At 33.2% G+C, this 25,096-nt stretch overlaps 2 protein-coding genes across 7 annotated transcripts in view; one reads left to right on the top strand and one right to left on the bottom strand.

Annotated features, from left to right (window-relative positions):
* The first annotated feature begins 14,185 nt into the window (after nucleotides 1–14,185).
* LOC131172004 (uncharacterized) lies at nucleotides 14,186–14,727 on the top strand. The gene is made up of 2 exons (XM_058132946.1): nucleotides 14,186–14,283; nucleotides 14,463–14,727. Exons 1-2 carry the CDS (start codon nucleotides 14,237–14,239, stop codon nucleotides 14,725–14,727), a joined length of 312 nt encoding a protein of 103 aa, XP_057988929.1. The 5' UTR covers nucleotides 14,186–14,236.
* Nucleotides 14,728–21,146: 6,419 nt separating this feature from the next.
* The window catches only part of LOC131168949 (uncharacterized), a 56,439-nt gene continuing 52,489 nt past the window's right edge, over nucleotides 21,147–25,096 (bottom strand). For 5 of the 6 annotated variants that reach the window (XM_058131663.1, XM_058131657.1, XM_058131660.1 and 2 more), the window contains one exon: nucleotides 21,147–21,699. In XM_058131663.1, the coding sequence (XP_057987646.1) occupies nucleotides 21,421–21,699 (279 nt within the window). In that variant the 3' untranslated portion in view covers nucleotides 21,147–21,420. The remainder of the gene's footprint in view (nucleotides 21,700–25,096) is intronic. The other variant, XM_058131659.1, reaches the window with a different exon arrangement.

Here is a 25,096-nt window from a genome sequence, read left to right as displayed (position 1 = left end):
TTTAGAAAATTTCGTAAAAATTATATACTAACCCCCGTATTGTGGGCTTCGTGTAGGTACCTTCAATTCGTGAAAATTCGATGGTTACCTGGGTCTGTGAATTTTCGGCCAGACAGACAGGCTACCGAAAAAGTCTCGGAATTGGGTCGAGATTTTGGCTACCCCACCATTGTCAGATGTCCCGAGCGCGTTCCCGAGATCGGAATCGGCATAGGTAAACCCGAACCTTACTTTTTCTTAATTTTCTAGTGCTTGAATGGGATTAAAAATCCATAAAATATTCGTGGTAGCTCAGAAAATTATGATTCTTTTTGCATTAGCTTAGTAATATTGCTAAGGACAGCGGGGCAAAGTTTTAGAATTTTTAGAGCTTATTTGGGTAGTTTTTACAAAAAGGGTCAATTATTAGGACTAAACTGTAATTTTACATATTGTGATTGATGACTATTTGGATGGGCCCAGGAGGGGCTGTGTGATGTGATTGAGTTGTGGGTGTATGGTTTGTGGATATAGAAGTGCGTTTTAAGCCCTTTTGCAGGTTGGGTAGGTCCTAGGTATAGGGGAGACTCTGCCGGATTTTCGGCACGACTTAGGACATCTTTGGTCTTTTCTTAGTTTGTATTGAGTCAAATGTACTAAATAATTATAATAAAAATTGTCAAGTGAGCCGGGACAGCCTTCCTCCTCCGTCCAGCCGCCACAGTGACTTCGGTTGAGTCTGTGAGTAAAATATTAATTTTAATTATAATTTCGATATTATTATATGTTCAAGCATGCCCATGCATCACTTATATGTATGTATCTATGTAGTTAAACAATAGGCACGTTTTACATTGCATTCATAAATGTTGAAGTGCCATGGATGTTGTTGTGGTAATTTGGAGCAGTGTGCGTGCGTTGGCGTGCGTGTGGTATAGTGTTGGATATGGACAGGACGGGTAGACACGGCTTGAGATCTTCGCTGGGATCCGGTCCTTCGGGGTAGACACGGCTTGAGTTCTTCGCTGGGACCCCTATTTGGTTTATTAAGCGAAAGTCGGACTTGAGTTCTTCATTGGCACAGGTTGGATTAAGAGGGTTGTATAGAGGATCAGCTCCCATATATATATTGTTTGACCTTATCTGGTGTGTGAGTGCTCCAAATTGCCTTTTTGATGTGATTTGTATAAAATTTATGACGATGTTGCATTTCACTCTACATGGTGCATTAGCTTTAGATAGCTATAGAGATTATGGTTAAAATTGATATTTTACTCTCTGAGTTGAACGCTCACTCCTGTTAATTATTTTTCCAAACTACAGGAGGATATTTGTTGTGGTTACCTGCTTTTCTTTTTCGCAGGTCGTCTATTAATGTTTGTATAATTCTATTAACTCCTAGAACTTCGCATGTGTTAGAAATATTTATTTGATTTAGGTCTGTAATATAAATTGCCATGTTGGATCTGTAAACTTATTATATGCATGTATGTTGGACTGGATAAGGGAGCTGAGCTCCCATTTGACTTTATGTTATTATTGTTGACCCCACAAGCTCAAAGGAGCATAGATTTTGATGATACCAAAACTCAACTAGAATCAAACTAACATTGTTTTAAGTGTTGTGCATCTCAAAAGGAAAAGACACAAGGATTTTATGATGGATTCGTGCTTTTGAAGAAAGGATGACATTCTAAAGATAACACAAGACGAATCAAAGGAGATAAAAGAATAAAATGTTACCTTCCAAGGCTGCATTGAAAATCAGAATTGAAGGTACATATAGTCTAAGAGTTAGTTTTATTTTTTAGGATTGCTTGTGAAAAGAATTGAAGAGTAGAAGTCAATGATGCTTATTTTCAATTCCTCAAAAGATTTTCTCTTTTAAATATCATTTTTGGCCTAAAAAATATTTGACTATGATTTGGTGTAAAGTTTTATAGTTTTGAAAGTTATGCAGAAAAGTTTTCCTGGTATGCTAACTGGTTTGCTACTTTTTTTAGTATGCTAACTAGTTTGCTATTTTCTCCAGTATGCTAACTGTCTCAACTCTGCACAACATCGCAGAAAACGACAAAATAACGGCTATTTTCTTGAAATTAAATCGTAACGCGTTCAAATGAGTTTCCAAACGGTCAAAAACGTTCCAAAGCTATAAATACACCCACCTTTGGCCATTTTGCACTTAATGAAAGACTCTCCACTGTTCAAAATCATAAAAGCTTTCATTCAAAGTGCTTAAAGTGTTTTTATTGCTCATCATTGGTTTATCTACTTATCTCTTCTTTATAGATTCTGTTGTATTAAGTGAGAGTGAGTTTTAAACACATTATTATCATTTATGAGAGGTCATTCAAGCACCTAGTGAAGCTTGGTTGTGAAAAGTGTTTGGGATAACACTTGGTAGAAGTGTGAAGCTACTTGTAAAAGCTTTGGTGAGAAGATTTATAAAGGGCTTTTGTCTCTTGCCTTTAAAAGAGAAGAATAGTGAAGTGAAAACTCAAAGTGGGATCTTTGAGAGAGTGGATGTAGGCTAGTTGAGCCGAACCACTATAAAAATTTCAGTGTTCATTTTCTCAACCCTTGCTCTTTACATTTATGCATTTTAACTTTATGATTGATATGCTTTTGCTGATATGAAAGCTGATGCTATTTGCTGTTAACCTTGCTGCAAACTAAGAAAATTAGTTTACTGCTGATATCTGATTTAATCTGCTTATTGGTTGATCTGCTGTCAGTTAGGATATCTGGTATACTGCTCTGGTTGCTGTGTTAAAAATTTATCCAGATTACTGATATCTTTATTGAATGCTAATATAATTTGTTAGAACAGTATACTGATTGCATATAGCCTAACTTTGAATAAACTTGTCAATAGAGCTGTATTGTTCATATTTCACATTAGTCAATTGAGTTGAACCTAGCTGTAATTTTCAAAGGTTTTGAGCAAGAACCGAAAATTGTTTTTAAATTCCAATTCACCCCCCCCCCCCTCTTGGACATATTTTGGGACATCAATTTGGTATCAGAGCTTGTCTCTCTTGCTTGAGGATTAAACCCCTTAGAGTGATCCATACACATGGCTAGTTCATCTAGAAACTCACCGGTGTACTGCCCCTTAGCTGAAGGTTATTCCATCACTAGACCACCACTTTTTAATGGCACAAATTACTCTTTTTGGAAAACTAGAATGAGAAATTTTATACAATCTGTTGACATTGATGCTTGGAGAATAATTAAAGATGGTCCTTATATTCCTTATAAAACCAGTGAAGGAATGGTACAAATTCCTAAAGCTGAAATTGAATTTGATGATAATGATTGGAAGAAAATTTCTACAAATGCCAAGGCTATTAAAATTCTTCATTGTGCTCTTGATATTAATGAGTATAATCGTATTTCAGGATGTCAAACTGCAAAAGAAATATGGGACAAACTAGAAGTCACATATGAAGGAACTGATGTGGTAAAAGAGTCAAAGGCAAACCTCCTCATCTGTGATTATGAGTTATTTGAGATGAAACCTTGTGAAACTATTGCTGAAATGAGTACCAGATTTACTGATCTTGTCAATCTTCTTAAAGCTCTTGGAAAGAGATTTGAGGAACAAGAACTTGTAAAGAAAATTCTGAGGTCTCTTCCAAAGTCATGGGAAGCAAAGACTACTGTTATTCAAGACACCAAGGATTTCAGAAAATACACCTATGATGAGCTAATTGGTTCTCTCATTGCACATGAGATGATCTATAAGAAAGATGAGAAAGAAGGTGATCAAAAGAAAAAGAAAGGTATAGCTTTCATATCCGAAAAGGTAGATGAGAAAAGAAAAGTGTTGCTTTTAAAGCTAGTTCAAGTGATGATTCAAGTGCTTCAAGTGATGATGATGAAGATATGGCTATGATAGTCAAAAGATTCAAAAGAGCATTTAGAAAAGGTGGAAGCAAATACAAGAAGTTCACAAAGAAATATGCTCCAAAGACTCCAAATCATTCAAGTGAAATAGTTTGTTATGAGTGTAACAAACCAGGCCACATTAAGCCAAAGTGTCCTACATTGAAGAAGAAAAACAAGTTTAGAAAGGATAAAAGCAAAAAGGCAATGGCAGCAACATGGAGTGATAGTGACTCTTCATCAAATGATGAAACAAGTGACAAAGAAGCTGCAAACACTTGTATGATGGCAATTGAAGAAAAAGGTGAAAGCTCACACATCGAAGATAGTGAAAATGAGGTAAATCTTGAACTTTCTAATGTTGATGAATTAGAACTTGCATTTGTGAAGACATATGATAAATATAGAACTTTTAAAAAGAAATGCAAAATTCTGGTTCATGAAAATTGTGCTCTAAGATCAGAAAATATTTCCTTGAGTATGGCTTCAAAAGAAAATGAATTTTACAAATCTCAAATGAAATTATTTAAGGAAGTTAATGATGAGCTTCAAAGATCAAAAGAAGTATGTGAACAACTTCTTGAGAAAAATAGAATTCTTGAAGCAAAAGTTGAATCTTTGACAAGAGATTTAACTAAATTTACAAAAGGAAAAGAAACACTTGATATACTTCTTGGGAATCAAAGATCCACAAATGAAAAATCTGGAATTGGTTATGATGGATTTATGAAATATGGAAAATACAAACAATTTTTTGTTAAAGCTACATCCTTTTCTCAACCAAGTATTACATGCTTTTATTGCAATCATAAAGGTCATATGATTAATGCTTGTCCTATTAGGAAAGGAACCTTTAAGGCAAAGAAAGTATGGGTGCCTAAAGGAACCCTACCTAATATTACTAACACACAAGGACCCAAAGTTACTTGGGTACCTAAGAACAGTTAACTGATTTCAGGTCTGCTTAAGGAGTATGCTGGAAACAAAACATTGGTACATTGATAGTGGTTGCTCTAGGCACACGACAGGAAATAAAGGCAAGTTTTCCTCTCTTACCTTGAAAGAAGAAGGTTATGTTAAATTTGGAGATAAAAGTAAAGCTAAAATTATTGGATGTGGAACTATTGGTAAAAATCCTTGCATTGAGAATGTTGCACTAGTTCAAGGATTAAAATATAATATTTTAAGTGTTAGTCAATTATGTGATAATGGTTTTAAAGTCATTTTTACTTCTACACATTGTGAAATTCATGGAAATAATGTTATGTTTGCTGGTGCTAGAATAGATAATATTTATCTACTTGATTTAACAAGTCTTGAAGAAAATTGTGAAACATGCTTTATAACTTCAGATGATAATGCATGGTTATGGCATAGAAAATTAGGACATGCTAGCATGAGTACACTTGCTAAACTCTCTAGAAGGAACCTTGTTAGAGGACTTCCAAAGCTAAGATTTGAAAAAGAATTTCAATGCAAAGCTTGTGCACTTGGTAAGCATACAAAATCATCTTTTAAATCGAAAAATGTTGTAACTACGTCTAGACCATTGGAATTATTACATCTTGATCTTTTTAGTCCAATCACACCTAGAAGTCTAGGAGGCAAGGCATATACATTTGTAATTATTGATGATTTTTCAAGATTCACATGGACTTTCTTTCTTGCTCATAAAGATGAAACCTTTGATATATTTGAAGCTTTTTGCAAAAGAACTCAAAATGAAAAAGGATATTGCATTACATCTTTGAGGAGTGATCATGGAAAAGAATTTGAAAATAATTTGTTTGAAAATTTCTGCTCTCAAAATGGTATTTATCATACATTTTCAGCTCCTAGAACTCCACAACAAAATGGAGTTGTTGAAAGAAAAAATAGATCTTTGCAAGAAATGGCAAGAACAATCTTGAATGAAAGCAGTTTGCCAAAATATTTCAAGCGTGTAAATACAAAGATGCTACATTTTGAACAGAGTTTCCATTAGAGCTATTTTAAAGAAAACTCCTTATGAACTATGGAAAGGAAGAAAACCCAATATTGCATATTTTCATGTCTTTGGTTGCAAATGTTACATTTTGAATAACAAAGACAGCAATCTCAAGAAATTTGATGATAAATCTTGTGAAGGAATATTTCTAGGCTATTCAACAAATAGCAAAGCATATAGGATTTTCAATAGAAAAACATTGACCATGGAAGAATCAATGCATATACTTTTTGATGATGCTAACCCTTCCTTGCAAAGGAAAGATTCTTGTGATGATGAAATTGAGCAGATTCTAAATTCAAAGAATTCAAATAAAGATGAGCTTGATTCAAAAGAATTAGTGGAGGATGATCAAAATGACAAAGGAGAAGAACTCCCTTGCTCCACAAATGTTTAAATTCAAGATGACTCCCAACCAAATGTGGAAGAACTACAAATTGAGGAACCTCAACATCAAGATATTCCACAAGAATGGAGGTACCATAGAAATCATTCCAAAGATGACATTCTTGATAGTCCATCACAAAGAATGATAACAAGAGCTCAACTTAGAAGATATTTTGGTAATGTTGCTTTTGTTTCTCAATTTGAACCCAAAACATATGATGATGCTCAAAATGATGAAAATTGGCTTTTTGCTATGCAAGAGGAATTAAATCAATTTGAAAGAAACAAAGTGTGGACACTTGTTCCTAAACCTAAAAAGCACTCTATTATTGGAACTAAATGGGTATTTAGGAATAAGATGGATGAAAAAGGACATGTAGTTAGAAATAAAGCTAGACTAGTAGCTCAAGGATACAACCAAGAGGAAGGTATTGATTTTGATGAAACCTTTACTCCGGTTGCTAGAATTGAAGCTATTAGAATGTTGTGTGCATTTGCATGTTTTAAGAATTTCATGCTTTATCAAATGGATGTTAAAAGTGCATTCTTAAATGGATATATTGATGAAGAAGTTTATGTAGCTCAACCTCCTGGTTTTAAAGACCCTCACTTTCCAAATCATGTTTACAAGCTTACTAAAGCTCTCTATGGATTAAAGCAAGCTCCTAGAGCATGGTATGAGAGACTTAGTAAATTTTTGCTTCAAAATGATTTTAAAAGAGGAAAAGTGGATACTACTCTTTTCATTAAGAAACTAGGAAAAGACATGCTTATTGTGCAAATCTATATAGATGATATTATTTTTGGTGCTACTAACCATTCTCTTTGTAAGAAATTTTCCAACATGATGAAAAGTGAATTTGAAATGAGTATGATGGGTGAACTTACTTTCTTCCTTGGATTGCAAATTAAGCAAATGAAAGATGGAATTTTTATAAATCAGTCCAAGTACATAAAGGATATGCTAAAGAAGTTCAAAATGGAGGATATGAAAAGTATCGGAACTCCCATGAGCTCAACAATTAAATTGGAGAAAGATGAAAAAGGTAAAGAGGTAGATAACAAACTTTATAGAGGTATGATTGGTTCTTTACTCTACTTGACAGCATCTAGACCAGACATTCATTTTAGTGTATGTTTATGTGCAAGATTTCAATCATGTCCAAAAGAATCTCATCTTGTAGCAGTTAAGAGAATTTTTAAGTACCTCATTGGCACTCACAACATTGGCTTATGGTATCCAAAATGTGAATCATTTGATCTTATTGGTTATAGTGATTCAGATTTTGCTGGTAGTAGACTAGACAGAAAAAGCACTTCTGGAACTTGTCAATTTCTAGGTCATGCATTAGTTTCATGGCACAGTAAAAAGCAAACCTCTGTTGCTCTTTCTATTGCAGAAGCTGAATATATTGCAGCTGGAAGTTGTGTTGCACAGATTTTGTGGATGAAACAACAGCTTGAAGATTTTGAAATTAAATTTGATCACATTCCCATAAGATGTGACAATACTAGTGCTATAAACCTATCAAAAAATCCTGTTCAACACTCTAGAAGCAAGCATATTGAAATTAGACATCATTTTATTAGGGATCATGTTCAAAATGGTGATATTCAAATTGAATTTGTCCCTTCTGAAAAACAGCTTGCTGACATTTTTACAAAGCCACTTAATGAGGAAATTTTCTGCAAAATAAGAAGAGAACTTGGTATGATTGATGCTCTTGATTAAGTTTTGATGCATTCTCATGTTTCTATATGAAAATGAAGTGATATATGTTGGTTTGTAGTGTTAAAAATGCATTCTGATATTTCTGGTGCAATTTGAAAAATTCTGGGTCTTATCAGATATGAACAGTATTCTGCAGAATTTGATCACAGTGGCATACTAATTTGTTTGCTAATTTTCTTGTTTGCTAAATGCTTTACCACTGCTCCTAACTTTTCGTTGGCAAACTGGAAGTCAGGTTTGATTGTACTAAAACTCTAAAAGTATTCTTATTTTCGAGCGCCTATTCTGCATGTTTAAAGCCCATATTACTTAATTACCCCTCTATTTAGAGCATTGTATCTTTATGTGATTTAAGGGCAAAATGGACTTTTGTCATATAATCTAGCGCGGGACTCAAAATTTTTTTTTTGAACCATCAATCTTCTCACTGCTTCTCCACTGATACACGGTACCCATTCTCTGCAAATGTCTCCATTTATGTCTTTTCAGTTTTAAAATTCAAAACTCCTTCTCTTTTCCATCGCATCGGCTCCCAAAACCCGAACGGATGCATTTTCTTTCCACCTGCAAACCCATTTCGTTCGTAACCTTCCAAACCATCGTCTCCCTTCATCGTTCTTAAATATTTCCGAAACCCATTGGCTGTGAATCGATTAAATCGATTGTTTCAAGTTAGAAAATCCCCAAAATTTTTCATTTCCGTTATTTGTCTAAATCTGCCAAAAGAAACCATTTCTTGTTGGATTAGTTTTTTTGGTTTTTGACGCGCTTGGTAACGATTCACACTCTCTGTCTCTGCAAATCTCAGGTATAAAATCTAAAACTTTAATGGAATCGTGTTTTACATTTTGTTTGTGCTTGTTTTGTTTGTTTTGATTTCGCAATGTGCTGTTGGATTTTTTTTTGGGCATTAACATTTCGTAAAAATATTGTATATAACAAAATCATGAATCGGTTGCCATGGATTCTCAAAAACCCGAGTATCTCTTACTATTTGTTCTATATTTTTTGACATTGTGCTAAGTTGTGCTAGAAATATGTTGATGTACTTCGAATGATTATATATTAGCTGCTCACATCATTAAATTTGTGAACCCAGTTTTCACTGTCCTTACGGCCTAATTTTCTTCTGGGTTGGTCATGGCACGGGAAAAAGGAAAAGGGAAAGCAAAAATCACCACATATTCATCATCTTCGGACTCCACTGATGCAAGTGTTCCTATATCTCCTCCACAAAAAGACGCTCCTCTAGTAATTGGAAAATCCAAAGAAACGCCCAAGAAAAGAACAAGTGAGCCTGTCCAAGAAAAAGGAACCAAAAAGAAAAAGACTTCAAAAGCTCCAGTTATGCATATGGAAAGGGCCATTCATGAACCCAGGTATATCCACTGGCCTGCTTTTACTGAAGTTTCTGTTCCTTTACAATCCTTGTTTGAATATCAAAAATGGGACAAATTGTGCTCTGACACTGAAGGAGTATATGTGGACTTAGTTCAAGAATTCTATAAGAATTTAAGGGTTGATGATTCTGACAGAGATGAATCTTTTAAGGTGAAAATGAAAGGGAAAGTCTATGAAGTGACGGTTGATAGATTAGCCAAAGCCCTAGGAATCCCAAACAGTGGGAATAAAATTTGTTCTCACAAAGAAGTTTTTGCTGTTGGTGGATTTAATAAAAGAGATTTTGAGGCTGAAGTGTTTAAAGGGGAAGTAAAAGATAAGACTAGCATTACCCATGCTCACCAACACATCAAAATTCTTCATAGTTTTATCATCTATGTGCTGAATCCTAGAACTGGCAGTCCAAATTATTTAAGTACCCTTGATCTCTGCATAATTTGGCATATTGTGAATCAAATTGAATTTAATCTTGCCTACTTTATGCTGAAGCAAATCATGAAATGGAAACCACCTTACAAGCTACCCTATGCCCATCTTCTTAATGGTCTGTTTAGAGACTTTGGGATACCTCTGGAAACCGAGAAACTTAGGACAAATATGATCCCAATTACAAGTCTGCAAAAAGATGATGATGGCAGAAAACTTAGATTTGAACAAGGTGCTAGTTCCAAGGATAGTGCAAGCGGTACTGTTAATGTTGAAGGAATTTTGGAGGAAGTGAACAACTTGAGGGAATTTATTGAAATTGAACTTGGAGAAATACAGAAATTTAGAGCTTTTCAAACTGTTCTTATGAATGCTCTTGATTCTAAAGTTGATGGCTCTTTGACATTGATGTACAAAATTGTGGAAGAATTGTTTAAAATCAAAGTTTATCTGGGTATTTCAACCACTGAAGCTGGAGAAATCAGTAAAGCTGCTACTGGTTCTGTTCCTAAAACTGAAAAAGAAAAAGAGGAGGAAGAAGAAGAATCTGCAGAAGAAGAGGAAGAACAGGAAACAGAAGAAGAAAAGGAATCAGAAAAAGAATCTGCAGAAGAAGAGGAAGAAAAAGAAACAGAAGAAGAAGAAGAGAAAGAGGAAGAAGAGGAAGAAGATGAAACTGAAAAAGATGATTCTGATGATGGAAATGGTAATGGAGGCAGCAAAGAAGGAAGTGGGAAGGATATGAGTGACTCAGAATCTAAGACAGAACCTCAGACTCCTGCTGCTACTGCTCCTGCAAAAGACAAGGCAAAAACAGCTCAAAAGGAACAAAGCAGCAAGCAGAAAGAGCAAACTGGTAAACTATCTGGCAAAAAGGCTAAAACTGGCAAAAAGTTGACAGCAGAGTCTGGTACTACTGCTGCAACTGAGTTAGCAGCTGGCCCTATTATTCTCTTGACACCAGGAACTAAAATGGCTGCTGAAATTCTTCAAACCTTGAGTGATAAACCTGTCAAGCTAAAAAAGTTGAAGATGGCTGCTCCAAAACCAATCAGAAGAAGCTCTAGGCTAAAAGGATAAACAACCATTCTGCATGTTTGATGATTGAATTTTGTCTAACAGTCTGTCTCTTAATTTGCTACTTAGTTTGCTGTTTTTAGTTTTTCTGAACTTTAATTAGTTTGCTATATCAGTTACTGTTTTGACTGTTTTATTTACTCCACTTAGACTGAATTTTGACATGCTTTCTCCCATATTCTTTTGATGCTGACAAAAAGGGGGAGAAAAGTAATGAATGGTAATCTTGATACTTGTGATTGATATAGTTTGTGATTACTCGTGGTTGACATAGTTTGTGATTAGTATATTGTTGATATAACTTTATAGTGTGCATATTGTTGATATAACTTGTGAATGATATACAGTTTGTGATTAGTGTGCATATTGTGCATATTTAGTTAGTATTTTAGTCACACTTGACTCCTTAAGAAAATGCTTATGAATATTTCATTGAAATTATTAAGGGGGAGTTATTTGTGATTAATTATTGATATAAGCACATACATAGGGGGAGTTATTCTCACATATACTTTCATATACATACTCACACTTATTAACATTTACATGGTGATTCAATTGAGTTTTGTCATCATAAAAAAGGGAGAGATTGTTGACCCCACAAGCTCAAAGGAGCATAGATTTTGATGATACCAAAACTCAACTAGAATCAAACTAACATTATTTTAAGTGTTGTGCATCTCAAAAGGAAAAGACACAAGGATTTTATGATGGATTTGTGCTTTTGAAGAAAGGATGACATTCTAAAGATAACACAGGACGAATGAAAGGAGATAAAAGAAGAAAATGTTACCTTCCAAGGCTGCATTGAAAATCAGAATTGAAGGTACATATAGTCTAAGAGTTAGTTTTATTTTTTAGGATTGCTTGTGAAAAGAATTGAGGAGTAGAAGTCAATGATGCTTATTTTCAATTCCTCAAAAGATTTTCTCTTTTAAATATCATTTTTGGCCTAAAAAATATTTGACTATGATTTGGTGTAAAATTTTATTGTTTTGAAAGTTATGCAGAAAAGTTTTCCTGGTATGCTAACTGGTTTGCTACTTATTTTAGTATGCTAACTAGTTTGCTATTTTCTCCAGTATGCTAACTATCTCAACTCTGCACAACATCGCAGAAAACGACAAAACAACGGCTATTTTCTTGAAATTCGTAACTGTAACGTTCAAATGAGTTTCCAAACGGTCAAAAACGTTCCAAAGCTATAAATACACCCACATTTGGCCATTTTGCACTTAATGAAAGACTCTCCACTGTTCAAAATCATAAAAGCTTTCATTCAAAGTGCTCAAAGTATTTTTATTGCTCATCATTGGCTTATCTACTCATCTCTTCTTTATAGATTCTGTTGTATTGAGTGAGAGTGAGTTTTAAACACATTATTATCATTTATGAGAGGTCATTCAAGCACCTAGTGAAGCTTGGTTGTGAAAAGTGTTTGGGATAACACTTGGTAGAAGTGTGAAGCTACTTGTAAAAGCTTTGGTGAGAAGATTTGTAAAGGGCTTTTGTCTCTTGCCTTTAAAAGAGAAGAATAGTGAAGTGAAGACTCAAAGTGGGATCTTTGAGAGAGTGGATGTAGGCTAGTTGAGCCGAACCACTATAAAAATTTCAGTGTTCATTTTCTCAACCCTTGCTCTTTACATTTATGCATTTTAACTTTATGATTGATATGCTTTTGCTGATATGAAAGCTGATGCTATTTGCTGTTAACCTTGCTGCAAACTGAGAAAATTACTTTACTGCTGAATCTGCTGATATCTGATTTAATCTGCTTGTTGGTTGATCTGCTGTCAGTTAGGATATCTGGTATACTGCTCTGGTTGCTGTGTTAAAAATTTATCCAGATTACTGATATCTTTACTGAATGCTAATATAATTTGTTAGAACAGTATACTGATTGCATATAGCCTAACTTTGAATCAACTTGTCAATAGAGCTGTATTGTTCATATTTCACATTAGTCAATTGAGTTGAACCTAGCTGCAATTTTCAAAGGTTTTGAGCAAGAACCGAAAATTGTTTTTAAAGTCCAATTCACCCCCCCCCCCCCCTCTTGGACATATTTTGGGACATCAATTATGACTATGTGGAGGGTGAGCTGAGCTCCCCAATTGATTATATATTATGTTTACAGGTCGGGTGAGTCAAAAACTCCCTGTTGAAAGGTCCATTTTATGGCCGAACTCTGTCCGATTGAATTCTTGAAATTTGGCCCAAATGGGCATTAGAGTTGGGTTGAGGAATAGTTAGGCTTACTATGGGCCTCGGGGGCTTTAGGCTGGCCCAGGTTCTAGCGCCGGTTCGGCCCATAGGTTGGGTCGTGACAATAATTGTCTTAATTTAATATTTTATTATTCTCATAAAATTAATCTCATTCAACGTGGCAATTTTCACCCTAACACAAAATCAAATTTTTTTTTAATTTTACTTAATTTTGATAAAAAAAACTCTTTAATTTTGATTTTAATTTTAGTTTTTAACTGTTTAAGTTTTAATTGAAAATGATTTAATTCACATTTTGCGGTCCAAAATTGTTATTTTTTTTAAAAAAATCTAATTTAAACCAAGCTAAAATTCAGGACTCACATTGATTTTAAATTAACTCATGGTTATAGAATTAGGTGTATTTTATGATTACTTGATTTAAAATAAAGTAAATATTACTTACAGAAAATAAGGTGATTTAATAAAATTTTAAAATTTATCCCATTAGTCAATTATAAAATAAAATTTATTAATTTAATAAAACAATAAAATTTCTTTACATAAAAGAATATATATATAGTATTTTTTAATAATTTTAAAAAATATTATAAATAAACTTAAATAAGATATATTTATTTAGTGTTTCATATTTAATATATTATTTAAATTAAAATTTAAAATATGAAAAATATGATAATTTAAGGTATTGAAGAAATTTTATTTTTCTTTTAAGTTAATAAAATTTTCTATGATCGACTACTTCACAAGAAAAAAAAATATCATTTTACAAAAATTTAATAAAATAAATTTTAAAATTTTATTAAATTATTTTATTTTCCATAATAAAATAAATTCACTTTGCTTTAGAGGAACTATAGAATACGTTTGTGAATGTGAATCAAAGGGCATGAAATTAGATGGGGAAGGCCCAGCCCATGGTGCAAGTCAATTAATATTTCATGCATGCATGACTGGAATAGTTGTATAATTAATTTTGGGAAATCTAGAAAATTAAGTGAAACAGAAAATGACGTAAGTGCAAACCAAATCTCCATAGAAAAGAGAGATATGGATAACACTTGTTGCCGTATAAATTCATCTTCATCATCATCTGCATCTACACAGCACCAACTTGAAGAGTGAAAGATATGTCCACGGCTGCATTTTCCAGAGGAGCACCCTCCATGTTTTCCAAGTAAGCCTTATTCATGCTTTTCGAGCTTTTTCATCGTCTGGGGAATGTATCCATTTTGAAATTTTGTAACATCTATTATCTAAGTTAAGCCTCTCCGTGCATTGAGATTCTATATTAATCGGGAGATATTGCAATTGACTCCAACTGAGAGTTGAACTCAAGACCTTTAATGGATGCAGGCCGATGATGATTCGGAAAGCCTACCATAGGAAGAGCACTGGTAATTCTTCTTCTGATCATACTTTGCGAGAGACGAGCAATAAGGTGGATGGTGAAGAAATGAAGATGAAGAAAAGACATTTGGGAGATGATGGGGGTTGCCGTTGGGTTCCTCATGGCAGGACTGGGATTTTTTATCCTGAGGGCCAAGAGAAAGTTATGGAAGACATTCCTCCTGAAGCTGCAAAGGATATTCCTGTTATTAATTACTTCTCACACAACTAATCATCGTCAAATTTTAGAGTACATCCGGTGCATTACTCTTATCAAAATATAATTCTTCTTTGAAATGTGAGAAAGATCCCATATAATTGTTAATTAGAGGATATGCTGAATAATCTCTCTCATATTACATAATTTAAGAATTATTACACAAATATTATGTCTTAAGTCTATTGAAAGGCATGTTGATGCTTTGGAGATGATAATGAGAAGTGAGGTAACTAAGTTTATCTTCTTCTACCGCTTCAATTGATCTCAAAATGATGATGACCTTATAAGTTGATGAAATGTTAATGAAAAGATTGAAATGATGTGTCATGAGTTCCCTAAACCATCAACATCAAAAGGATCGAAGTAAAGGAAAGATGTTATGATCTTTCACCCAGAATCTATTAATAGTGGAATATGATTCAAAAACTGAACCTTTGCTTTATCTCATTATTTCCTTGACTTATTGTTGCTGAAAACATGAGCTTATTAAAAGGAAGCTCTAGCCTTAGGCCTGTTGGAGAATAGATTTCAATTTAGTTAAAAATAATTCTATTTAATATTTTATTCATAATTTGATCTTTTTATAAAAAGATTATTACATGATTTCATATAGAATTTTCTACTATTGGAAATCAACATTTAAGGCTATAATATAAGATAATGACAATCAAAGTAATATCTTAATTATGATATTTATTTTTGCTAATAATTAGTTATTATTGCTGCTGAATCTACCTATGATGCTAATTTATTTGTTACCATTTTTGTCACCATGACAGGGATCTCTTGTGGATCCCATCTTGCACAAGTCTTGCCAATAAATGCACCCATAACATCACACTTCTTCCTAGAGAAAAAGCTTGTCCTAAAGCTCAACAGTAGGATACGACCATGAATCACCCATAGTCCCTTTGCCCCATTGCTTCCTCTAAATCATCCATCTCCAACCAAAATAACTTCTTACATTGATGCTCGGAGGAATATGGTTCATCACAATTATAGCAAAGCCCTTTGCTCTTTGCTCAGTCATCTCTAGATGGCTTAATCTTTTAATAAAGAGAGACGAAACACTTCCTAAATTGGAATTCTATAATGTGCTAATGGCCTAGTTGGCAGTAGCCTTAGTTATAGGTAGAATTGATGAAGTAGGTGTTGTTCTTGTATTAGACCATGAATTTGACTAATTTTTTGCCAGTTGTTGTTCTCTTTGTCAGGTCCATAATTGCCACCACGCTTGGGGAATTTTATATGTAACACCCCTATGTTCGGTAGTGCGTTCTACTGTTTCGGTGACAGTGTCTGTCCGGACAGCTAGGATGCTTGGAATTATATTTAAATGTTAGTGAGGAGACATAAAATAATGAAATATAAGAAAGAAAAATATAAGAAAAATGAAGGAAAAATAATAGCAATAAAATGTAACCAAGTTAAACGAGCCAAAAACTGTAGCGATGGGTGACCGCACCGGGAAGTTGCGGCGTGGACCGTTGACTAGCCTTGGACCACGGGGAACCCTGAAAAATATTTTTGGGACTTAAATAAACATCTATTGAAGTATAAATGACATTAGAAATGCCAAAGAAAAATTAATTAATTAATACAAAGAAAAACGAAAAATCGAGAAACCGACAAAAATCGGTGTTACCGAAAAAGCCGAAAAGCAACCCGAATACGGGCATTGTGGTCAATTGACACCCCGAGTTACCTTTTGACCTAAATGTCCATTAAAAATAAATGATATTACACTTTGACAATGTCATGAAAAATTAAAATAGTAGTACATAATCTAAATAGTAAAAGATATGAGGAAAATGTGGAAATTATGGAAAACTTGGATTAAATAAATCATAAACCTCATTAGTGCTCCACTAACTTCAGCTTTTGGACACCTAAAGGGACACTTGGAATGTTAAACATTCATCTTCAACCTCCAGCCGAAACTAAGCTCCCCCAAGCTCTCCCATGGCCGCCCCCTTGTCCAAGCTCCATCTCCCTCTTCAAGCCATGGTTTGCACAAGAATTCTTCATTAAAGTTAAAGTATACACCTTGGGCAGCATACTAGGAGCAAGAAGGATAAGTTTTGGTGGAGTTTTGAAGAATTCCAAAAGAGGTAAATGTGTATTTTTCAATCTTGCTTCATTAAACTTTGAGTGGATGTTGTAGGGAGTTGTTTTGTGGAAGAGATTTTGAAGTTTGATGGAGTAATGGTGGTACACCATTTCGGCAGCCATGGAAACTCACTATTTGTAGCTTGTTTTTACTTGTTTATGATTGTTTAAGATGTTAGTATAAGTGTTTATGTATATAGAAATAATTTGGATAATGTATACTAAGTGTATGTGTGATAGTGCACTTGGTTTTGGAAGCTTTGAAGCTATTTGAAGGAGATGTGCAAATCGGCAACTTTAAAGTGTAGTTTAAAATGTGTTGTTTCATGGTTTGGTTTATTGAATTATGTTGTTATTGATGGAAGCATGTATATGTGTATAATGGTTTGGAATTGGGTATGTAAATGGGGTATGTTCATGTGGTTAAATGGTGTAAATGGACTTTGGAAAATTCTGTGTTATAGTGTGCATATTGAGAATAGTTACAAGCTGTCCAAAATGACTAAAATGTGTTGTTAAATGTGTTAATGGTAAGGTACAAACCAGAATTGGCATGAAGGAAGTAATTTGTTAAGTGTTAAATATGTAATTGGTAAGTGATGAGGAGTGTGTAGTAGGGCAGTGTATGTTTTGGCTTAGAACCTTAAGTGTGTGACTCCAATTGGTATGAGACCAATTGGAAGTAAAACTAGGCACAAAAAGTGCCAACTTTCATGAAGGAAGCTTACCTAAATTCTGCCTAGAAGGTGACTTGAAAAATGACCAAACCCGGATTAGTGAATTGAAAGCCTGAAAATTGACCATTTGAGCAGCAGTTAGTGTTTTGACCATAACTTACTCAAAACAGGTCCAAATGACCTAAAATTTTTACCATGAATAGTTTAGACATAGATCTACAATTCTTATGAAGACACCAAAGCCCAGAAATGGCCAGAACCAAGCCAAATAGCTTGCGCAAGTTCAGGTAGCAAAACTGGCCGAACCAAAAGTAACCTAAAAATGACCTAAGCTTACCATTTTGGTGCATTCTGTCCAGCATTAGTAAATTGACCATAACTTGGTCTACACAACTCAGAATGACCTGAGATTTTGCCCCGCATGCAATAAGACATAGACCTACAAGTTTGTAGTTTGGACCGAAACCCGAAAATCGAGGAAAATAGGTCATCCGGCTAGGTCAAATTAGTATACCGAAATCCGACAAATTGCAATAAAATGCAATATACTTGAAAATGAATTTGGTAACATATACCAACACTAAAGGGCTATAAAATATGACATATTGGTAACATTATAATTGACTCACTTAGAGTGCATCAAGGGTCAACATTATAGGTTGACTAATGAAATGAATTGAAGAGAATAGTACCAAGAAAATTTAAATATTGGATTTTATTGTTAGAAACAAATTCATTGAGTACTGAAACACTTTAAATTGTGTGTTTCAGTTGAAAATGATATTGAGAAGCATAAGGAACACTGAGTCAAGGCCAAGAGGCATATATCAGAGGTCTGTGCACAATACTTTTTATATTCACTGCTTTTACCAGAAAATTTATTTGGAGAAATGAGTTATGAATAATTTTTTATTGTTTTAGCTTTGGGAATATTATTTGAAAATTATTGTGTTGCCTACTTTGCAAATGGAAATTTTGAGATAAAATGTTCCATTTGCGGTTTGTATGAAATATTGTGATTTGGAATTGTTTTGATTCACACTTGGCATGACAATGTTACTATGTTCCTCCTCCATTTATGGGGTGAGTGTGATTATATTCCTCCCTCTTGGACTTGTCAGTCTGAGGTGAGTGTGAATGAGTACTCATTATCTAGCTAGCTTCCTCCCTCATTGATTTCGATTAGTGGGGTGAGTGTGCCTTGTCGTGATGTACACACGGCATGTTCAAAAAATTTGTGTCATGGCCTAAATTGTGTTATTGATTGGCAACACTGTGTTATTCAGTTATCTGATCAAATTGTGTTATTGATTAGCAAAACTGTGTTATTCAGTTATTTGATCAAATTGTGTTATTGATTAGCAATATTGTGTTATTCACTTGTTTGATCAAATTTGTGTTATATGAGCTTTGAAAAATTGTGAATTGTTTGGATTGTAAATTGTTAACAAAAGTTTTACATACCGCATTTTAAATTGTTATTGTGCACCACTGAGTAAATTTTACTCAGCGATAGCTTTTTCATTGCTGTCGCAGGTAGACAGATGGACAGAGTAGCAGAGTAGGCTGCTTGTACCACATTTTGAGATTTCGCCGGGTATATCGAGTATACCATATTGTGTAGTTTTTGTTGTAATGTATGTGCACTGTATGTATATATTGTACTTAGTCTTGAGCAGTTGTAAACTAAAATTGTAAACTATTTGGCCTGTAAAAGTATTGTGATAAATTTATCTTATCTCAGTTTTTTTTTTTGAAACACTGAAAAATTGATTGTTGAACTGAGTTGATAATGTTGAGAAATTTATTGTGTTGAACAAATTATTGGAGTTTGGGATTGAGGAATTATATATTTGAAGTGCTTTTTACAGGTTTTTGAAGAACTGTTTTATTCAAAATACAGATGACACTCTGCCAAAATTTTTACAGAAATTGTTAATACTTCAAATGTGTTATTTGGTTTCACTTCAGTTAAAAAAATTTTTAACACCTGTCAATAGTGCTCATCACTATAAAAAGAAGTAAGAAAAGTTTTAAAATCCCTTGTAGTGTATTTAATGAGTTAGTAATTCATTAGGTATACTACGGGATCATGTTATGCCTTACGGAGGGGTAGGGTGTGACATTATATCTCTACATCAATTCAGATTGAATCTGTCAATTCTGTAATAAACAAATCAACTTGTTGATGTACTCAATTCTGTAATGCATTCAACTTGTTGCATGAGTCTAGAACTAACGTTCTACTCTTCCAATGTCCCTGTCTGCTTCAGATTAGCTAATTTGCCCAAAAGATTACTACTAAGTGAATGCTCAAATCTCAAAGTGCAATATTCTTCGAATGCATTCCACGATAGTCGGGGTTCTTCTTGTTTTAATTTGTAGAAACAAAGTCGTGCCTCTCCTATCATATGGAATGCTGCGAGGTTCACCTTATCTGTTTCTGGCATCCATTGGTTTGAAAAAATTGTTCACATCAATGTAACCAAATCAACGGATCTTTGGATCCATCAAATGTTAGAAAATCCAACTTCGTATACCTTGGTACTACTCTTGCCTTGGGTCTTGCTTCTATTTTTCCATCAATCTATTGTTACTGCCTTCATTGTTGTTATTACTACTTTAGCCATCCTCTGTTTCCTTGCCTCGGCTCTTGTAGGTTCCCTGAATAAACTCTTGTAATTGATAAGACAAGTTTTGCAATTGGGATTCCAATTTTGACTATGATTGCTTGATCTGATCTTCCATTCTTGATTCAGCCTGTGCTACTCTTACTTTAGTAAATGCTTGAGCTTCTTAGAATAGTGCCCTCAATTCTTCTCTCAGATCTATATTGTCCATGACATTTGACTCTGATACTAAGTTATTATGATCTCTCGCCCAAGATCGAGTAACGGGCCTATTAATAGTAAAATTTGATTCAAAAGTTGAAGTTTTTACTTTACCTTGATTCTTTCCTCGACATATTGTTGCTGAAAACGTAAACTCATGAAAAGGAAGCTCTAACCTTAAGCTCGTTCGAGAAGAGCAAATTCAAATCTCAATTTAATTGAAAATAATTTTGCTTGATAGTTTATTCACAATTTAATCTCCTTATAAAGAGATTATTATATGATTTCATATAGATTTTCTACTATTGAAACCGAACATTTAAGGCCATAATTTAATATCATAACAATCAAAGTAATATCTTAATTAGAGTATTTATTTTTGCTAATAATTAGTTATTGCTGTTGCTGAATCCACTTTTAATGCTAGTTTATTTGTTATCATTTTTATCACCGTTGACTGGAATCTCTCACGGATCTCGTCTTGCATAAATCTTGTCCACAAATGCATCCATGACAAAATATTTATGTTTTTGCTGTACAATGCTTTTTATATACAAAAGGCTAATACATTATATCATCAATTTGATTTCAAATTTAAATATAATCAGCCCATTCCTCCAATGTGAAAGAGCAATTAAACACGGATATGACTACAATAAAAGATTTTGTCCACTAGACTGCAATGAAAGAAATTGTCATGTAATTGCTTCCTAAAACTAAAATTAAACCTGAAATGAATATATATATATATATATATATCTTAAAGACGATGGCTTCTCATTTTATTCATTAAAACCATTTATGAAAACCAATGTGCGAGATTCATATATTGTGATTCCCAAATATATATAAAACAATTGATTAGCAGTGAACATGTTAAGTAGCAAATAGCATTGTATTCGAGTAAAATGGCACAATAATACAGGAGAGCTAAAAAAACCAAACACTTGGGAACTAATTCTAATTCATCTACTAATAAATTAAACAAACAAGGATTTGTTGGCGATCAATCTAAAAAGATATATATACAAGTTAGATCACCTCACATTTTTCACAAGCCAATTGATGTGAGTTTGAAGCATCTTTACTCAGCAAGTGCAGTGATCTTTCAAGACCTGGCGAGCAAGATCAATAGCCCCACTTTTTTTGTATATCAAATGCAAATTATAAGCTGCCTCCCTACGCAGGTCACAGTAACCTGGCTTCAGGTTTTCCAGAAGATCTGAATTCTCATTCAGAAGTTTGGGTATAGGGTAATCCCTTTCACATGTTTCAAGCACCTTTTCATAATATGAAGCTGCTAGAGATACAAGTCCGACGTGATGAAATGCACACGCAATATTATATAATGCCTCCTGCAAAGATACCTATACAACATAAATCTATGAGTTACCATTAAATCTAAAAGAAGAAGAAAAAGAAAGAAGAAGAAGAAGAAGAAGAAGAAAACTACACATTTGTTTGGGCTAATAATCTAATGCATTCATTTGTGCATTTTTCAATTGTACCCATTTTTTTAGTTTCATCAATTTGGTTTAGAGATTATTCATTTTGTTTCAATTGTATCCACTGAATTTGGATTCATGCAATGCTAACATTTGTTGACATTTAATGTAAATAATATGTACATAACTTGTTGAGTTCGAACAAGAATGCTCCTCGTAAGGCTTTAGAGGAGCCATTAATTAAATAATAATATAATAATGTAATCTTCCTATTTAATAGAGGGATTAAATAATAAATTTATCAATAATAAATGATTAAATCAAAACAATCTCCTAAATCTAGTCTTCTAGGGGATTGTTTTGATTTAATCATTTATTACAGACAAATTTATTATTTAATCCCTCTATTTCTAATCCGTTAAACTGTTTAGTCCCTCCATCAAATTTTTCATCACTCAATGGATTTTAATGCATGTCAAATTACTATTTAGTCCCTCTATTATAGTGAAACTAATTAATTGATTCTTGTATTTTTTAAAACATATTAGTTAGTCACTGTAATTTGATTTCGTTAACTATTTAGTATTTAGTCCCTTTGCTTATTTTTAATACCAAAAAACTATCCGGAGCCTCTTTTCCTTATTTCTCTCTTACTCCCTCTTATTTTTCTCTTCCCATGTTTCTTTTTCTCTGCACCCACTTCTCCCTTCACTCTTTCTATTTTGCATCTTTTGATAGAAAATAGTACAAGCTGTTTGCGCAAAAAGGTTAATTAGTTCCCCTATATCTCCAAGTAATCAAGGCAAAAATTAAAAAAGTTTATTTCTCAATAGTGCAAAGACAAAAATAATGTTCAGAGAATTGAATGAAAATACTTGAATAATTAAAAAAAAAAAAAAGCAAATTCAGATTTAGTTTTCAAATAACAAAATTTCTATTTTCTTAATAAATATGTTTTTCAAAATACAATGATTAACTAATTAGTTTCACCAAAATAGAGATACTAAATACTAGTATTTTTTAAAATATAAATATCAGCTAATTAGTTTCACTAAAATAAAGAGATTAATATTAATTTCTCAGGTATTATAATTCATTAACTAATAGAAAAGACGGACGGACTAAAGAGTTAACAAAAGCTAAATACAAGGACTAAATAAAGTATTTTTCAAAATACAATGATCAAGTAATTAGTTTCATTAAAATACATGGATTAAATAGTAATTTTCCCAAATACAATTAAAAAAAAAAAAAAACACATATGTATAAAATCCTTATGTTATAAGATATTGGAAACATTGCTCAAGTGAAGAGAACTTTGGAAAGAGCAATTTCCATAATTGGATTTCTTTACAACCACACCAGTGCATTGAACATGATGAGGGAATTCACAATAAAAGGGAATTGGTTAAGCAAGGTATCACTAGACTTACAAGTACATTTTTGAAACTACAAAGAATTCACTCTCAAAAGCACAATATTAGGAACATGTTCACATCAAAGAAGTGAGTGAAAAGTAAGTAGGCTAAGGAAGCAAAGGGAAAAAGAGCAAATGAGATTGTATTGATGCCATCATTTTGTAATATTGTACTTTATACTTTACTAGTGATTCGAGTCCTTCGACTGGCTGATAATGAGAAAAAGCTAGCTATGGGATATATATATATATATATATATATATATATATTGAGAGAGAGAGAGAGAGAGAGAGAGAGAAATTAAAAGAAGTCATTCAAAAGTCTTTTAAAGGAAATGAGGCCAAATACAAGAAGATTTTTTAAATCATTGACAAGAGATGGGAATCCATTGCATGCAACTGGCCACTTTTTGAATCTAGAATTTTTTTTATAGCAATCCAACGATTGAGTTTGATAAAGAGGCCTTTAAAGGATTGTATGAATGCATCCAAAGATTGGTTCCAAGTATTGATGTGCAAGATAAAATCATGACTGAATTGTCAATGTACAAGAAAGGTGAAGGCCTTTTTGCCATTCCCATGGCAAAAAAAAAAAGAAAAAAAAAAAACAAAGTCCCTAGGCAAATTTCTAGATACTAGTTAACTAAAAACACAAGAAAGTTGCTTATTAATATTGCTAATTGTTTGCACTTTTGCAATACCACAGCTGAATGGTGGAGTCTGTTTGGAAATTCGGCTCCAAATTTGTAACGAGCTATCAAAATTTTGAGTTTGACTTGTAGTTCATCTGGCTGTGAACGTAATTGGAGTGTATTTGAGAATGTGACATTTTTTCCATGATCCCTATTGAATACTTTAATTTGAATCAATAAATTCAATATCTAATACTTTATTATATTTATTTACAAATATTAATGTAATTATTAAAATGTAACAAATTCACACTAAAAAGAGAAATAGGCTTGAGCATCAAAGCTTACAAGATTTGGTGTATATTAAGTACAATCAAGCTTTGAAGGCTCGTCATGATTTGTGAGATATAATTGATCCCATATCTCTAAATGATATTGATGATTGTAATGAATGGTTGATTGGAGAGAAGTGTACTAACAGTGTTCAAGTTGAAGATGAATTGGTTTTTGTTGATGATAATTTAACATGGGGTGATGTGGCTAGGGCATCTGGAGTTGGGGAAACGAGGACATACACCAAACAACAACCAATATCTGAATCAAATGTATCAAGTTCAAGAGTAGTAAATATTCAAGAAGAAAATCATTCAGAGGAAGATTAAGGACTATAAATTTGATGAAAAGGAAGAAGAGGGATTGGAGGATGATGATGACGATATGGTGGATGTTGAAGAAGACGATGATTATAGAACTAGGATTTTGAGTTTGCATGACATAATGAATGAAACTGTGAACAATGCATCTAGAATTTTAAAATATATCATGCGCTTTATGATTTTTGCTTTAACATTTAATACTTTTGATCTTGAAATTTAAAACATATAATATATTATGAAATATGAAAATTAAATTTGATAATTTATTGATTGTGTAATGTATTAGACATTTTATATTGTATATTTAATTATTTATTATTTTAGAATAAATTAGCAACTTAATTCACTCAGACGAGCGCCTAGTGCCTCTGGCGATGGAGGACCTCCACGCCTTAAGGGCACCTAACGCTGTTGACAACACTGTAATTATTTTACTATAAATATGTGTTATTTAAGGATTTTACTAAAGATTATTATTATGACTATCGTTGAGAACTAATAAAAATATCGAGAATTAGTTTCTCTAGAGAATTTGATTCTCTTTATTTTAGTTTCTTCTTGTTCTATATCAATTTGGCAACGGATTTCAAACATCTAACTTGTGCTTTTGCCTT

Source organism: Hevea brasiliensis, chromosome 13 (genome assembly GCF_030052815.1).
Source record: "Hevea brasiliensis isolate MT/VB/25A 57/8 chromosome 13, ASM3005281v1, whole genome shotgun sequence".
NCBI classification, from domain to species: Eukaryota; Viridiplantae; Streptophyta; class Magnoliopsida; order Malpighiales; family Euphorbiaceae; genus Hevea; species Hevea brasiliensis.
This window is presented reverse-complemented; position numbering and strand designations above follow the sequence as displayed.

Excerpts from the sequence above, each read along its gene's own strand:
- LOC131172004 (XM_058132946.1), top strand. The coding sequence starts at position 14,237 with ATGTCCACGGCTGCATTTTCCAGAGGAGCACCCTCCATGTTTTCCAA. Across the intron at positions 14,284-14,462 it reads GCACCCTCCATGTTTTCCAA|GCCGATGATGATTCGGAAAG; the intron begins GTAAGCCTTATT and ends TAATGGATGCAG.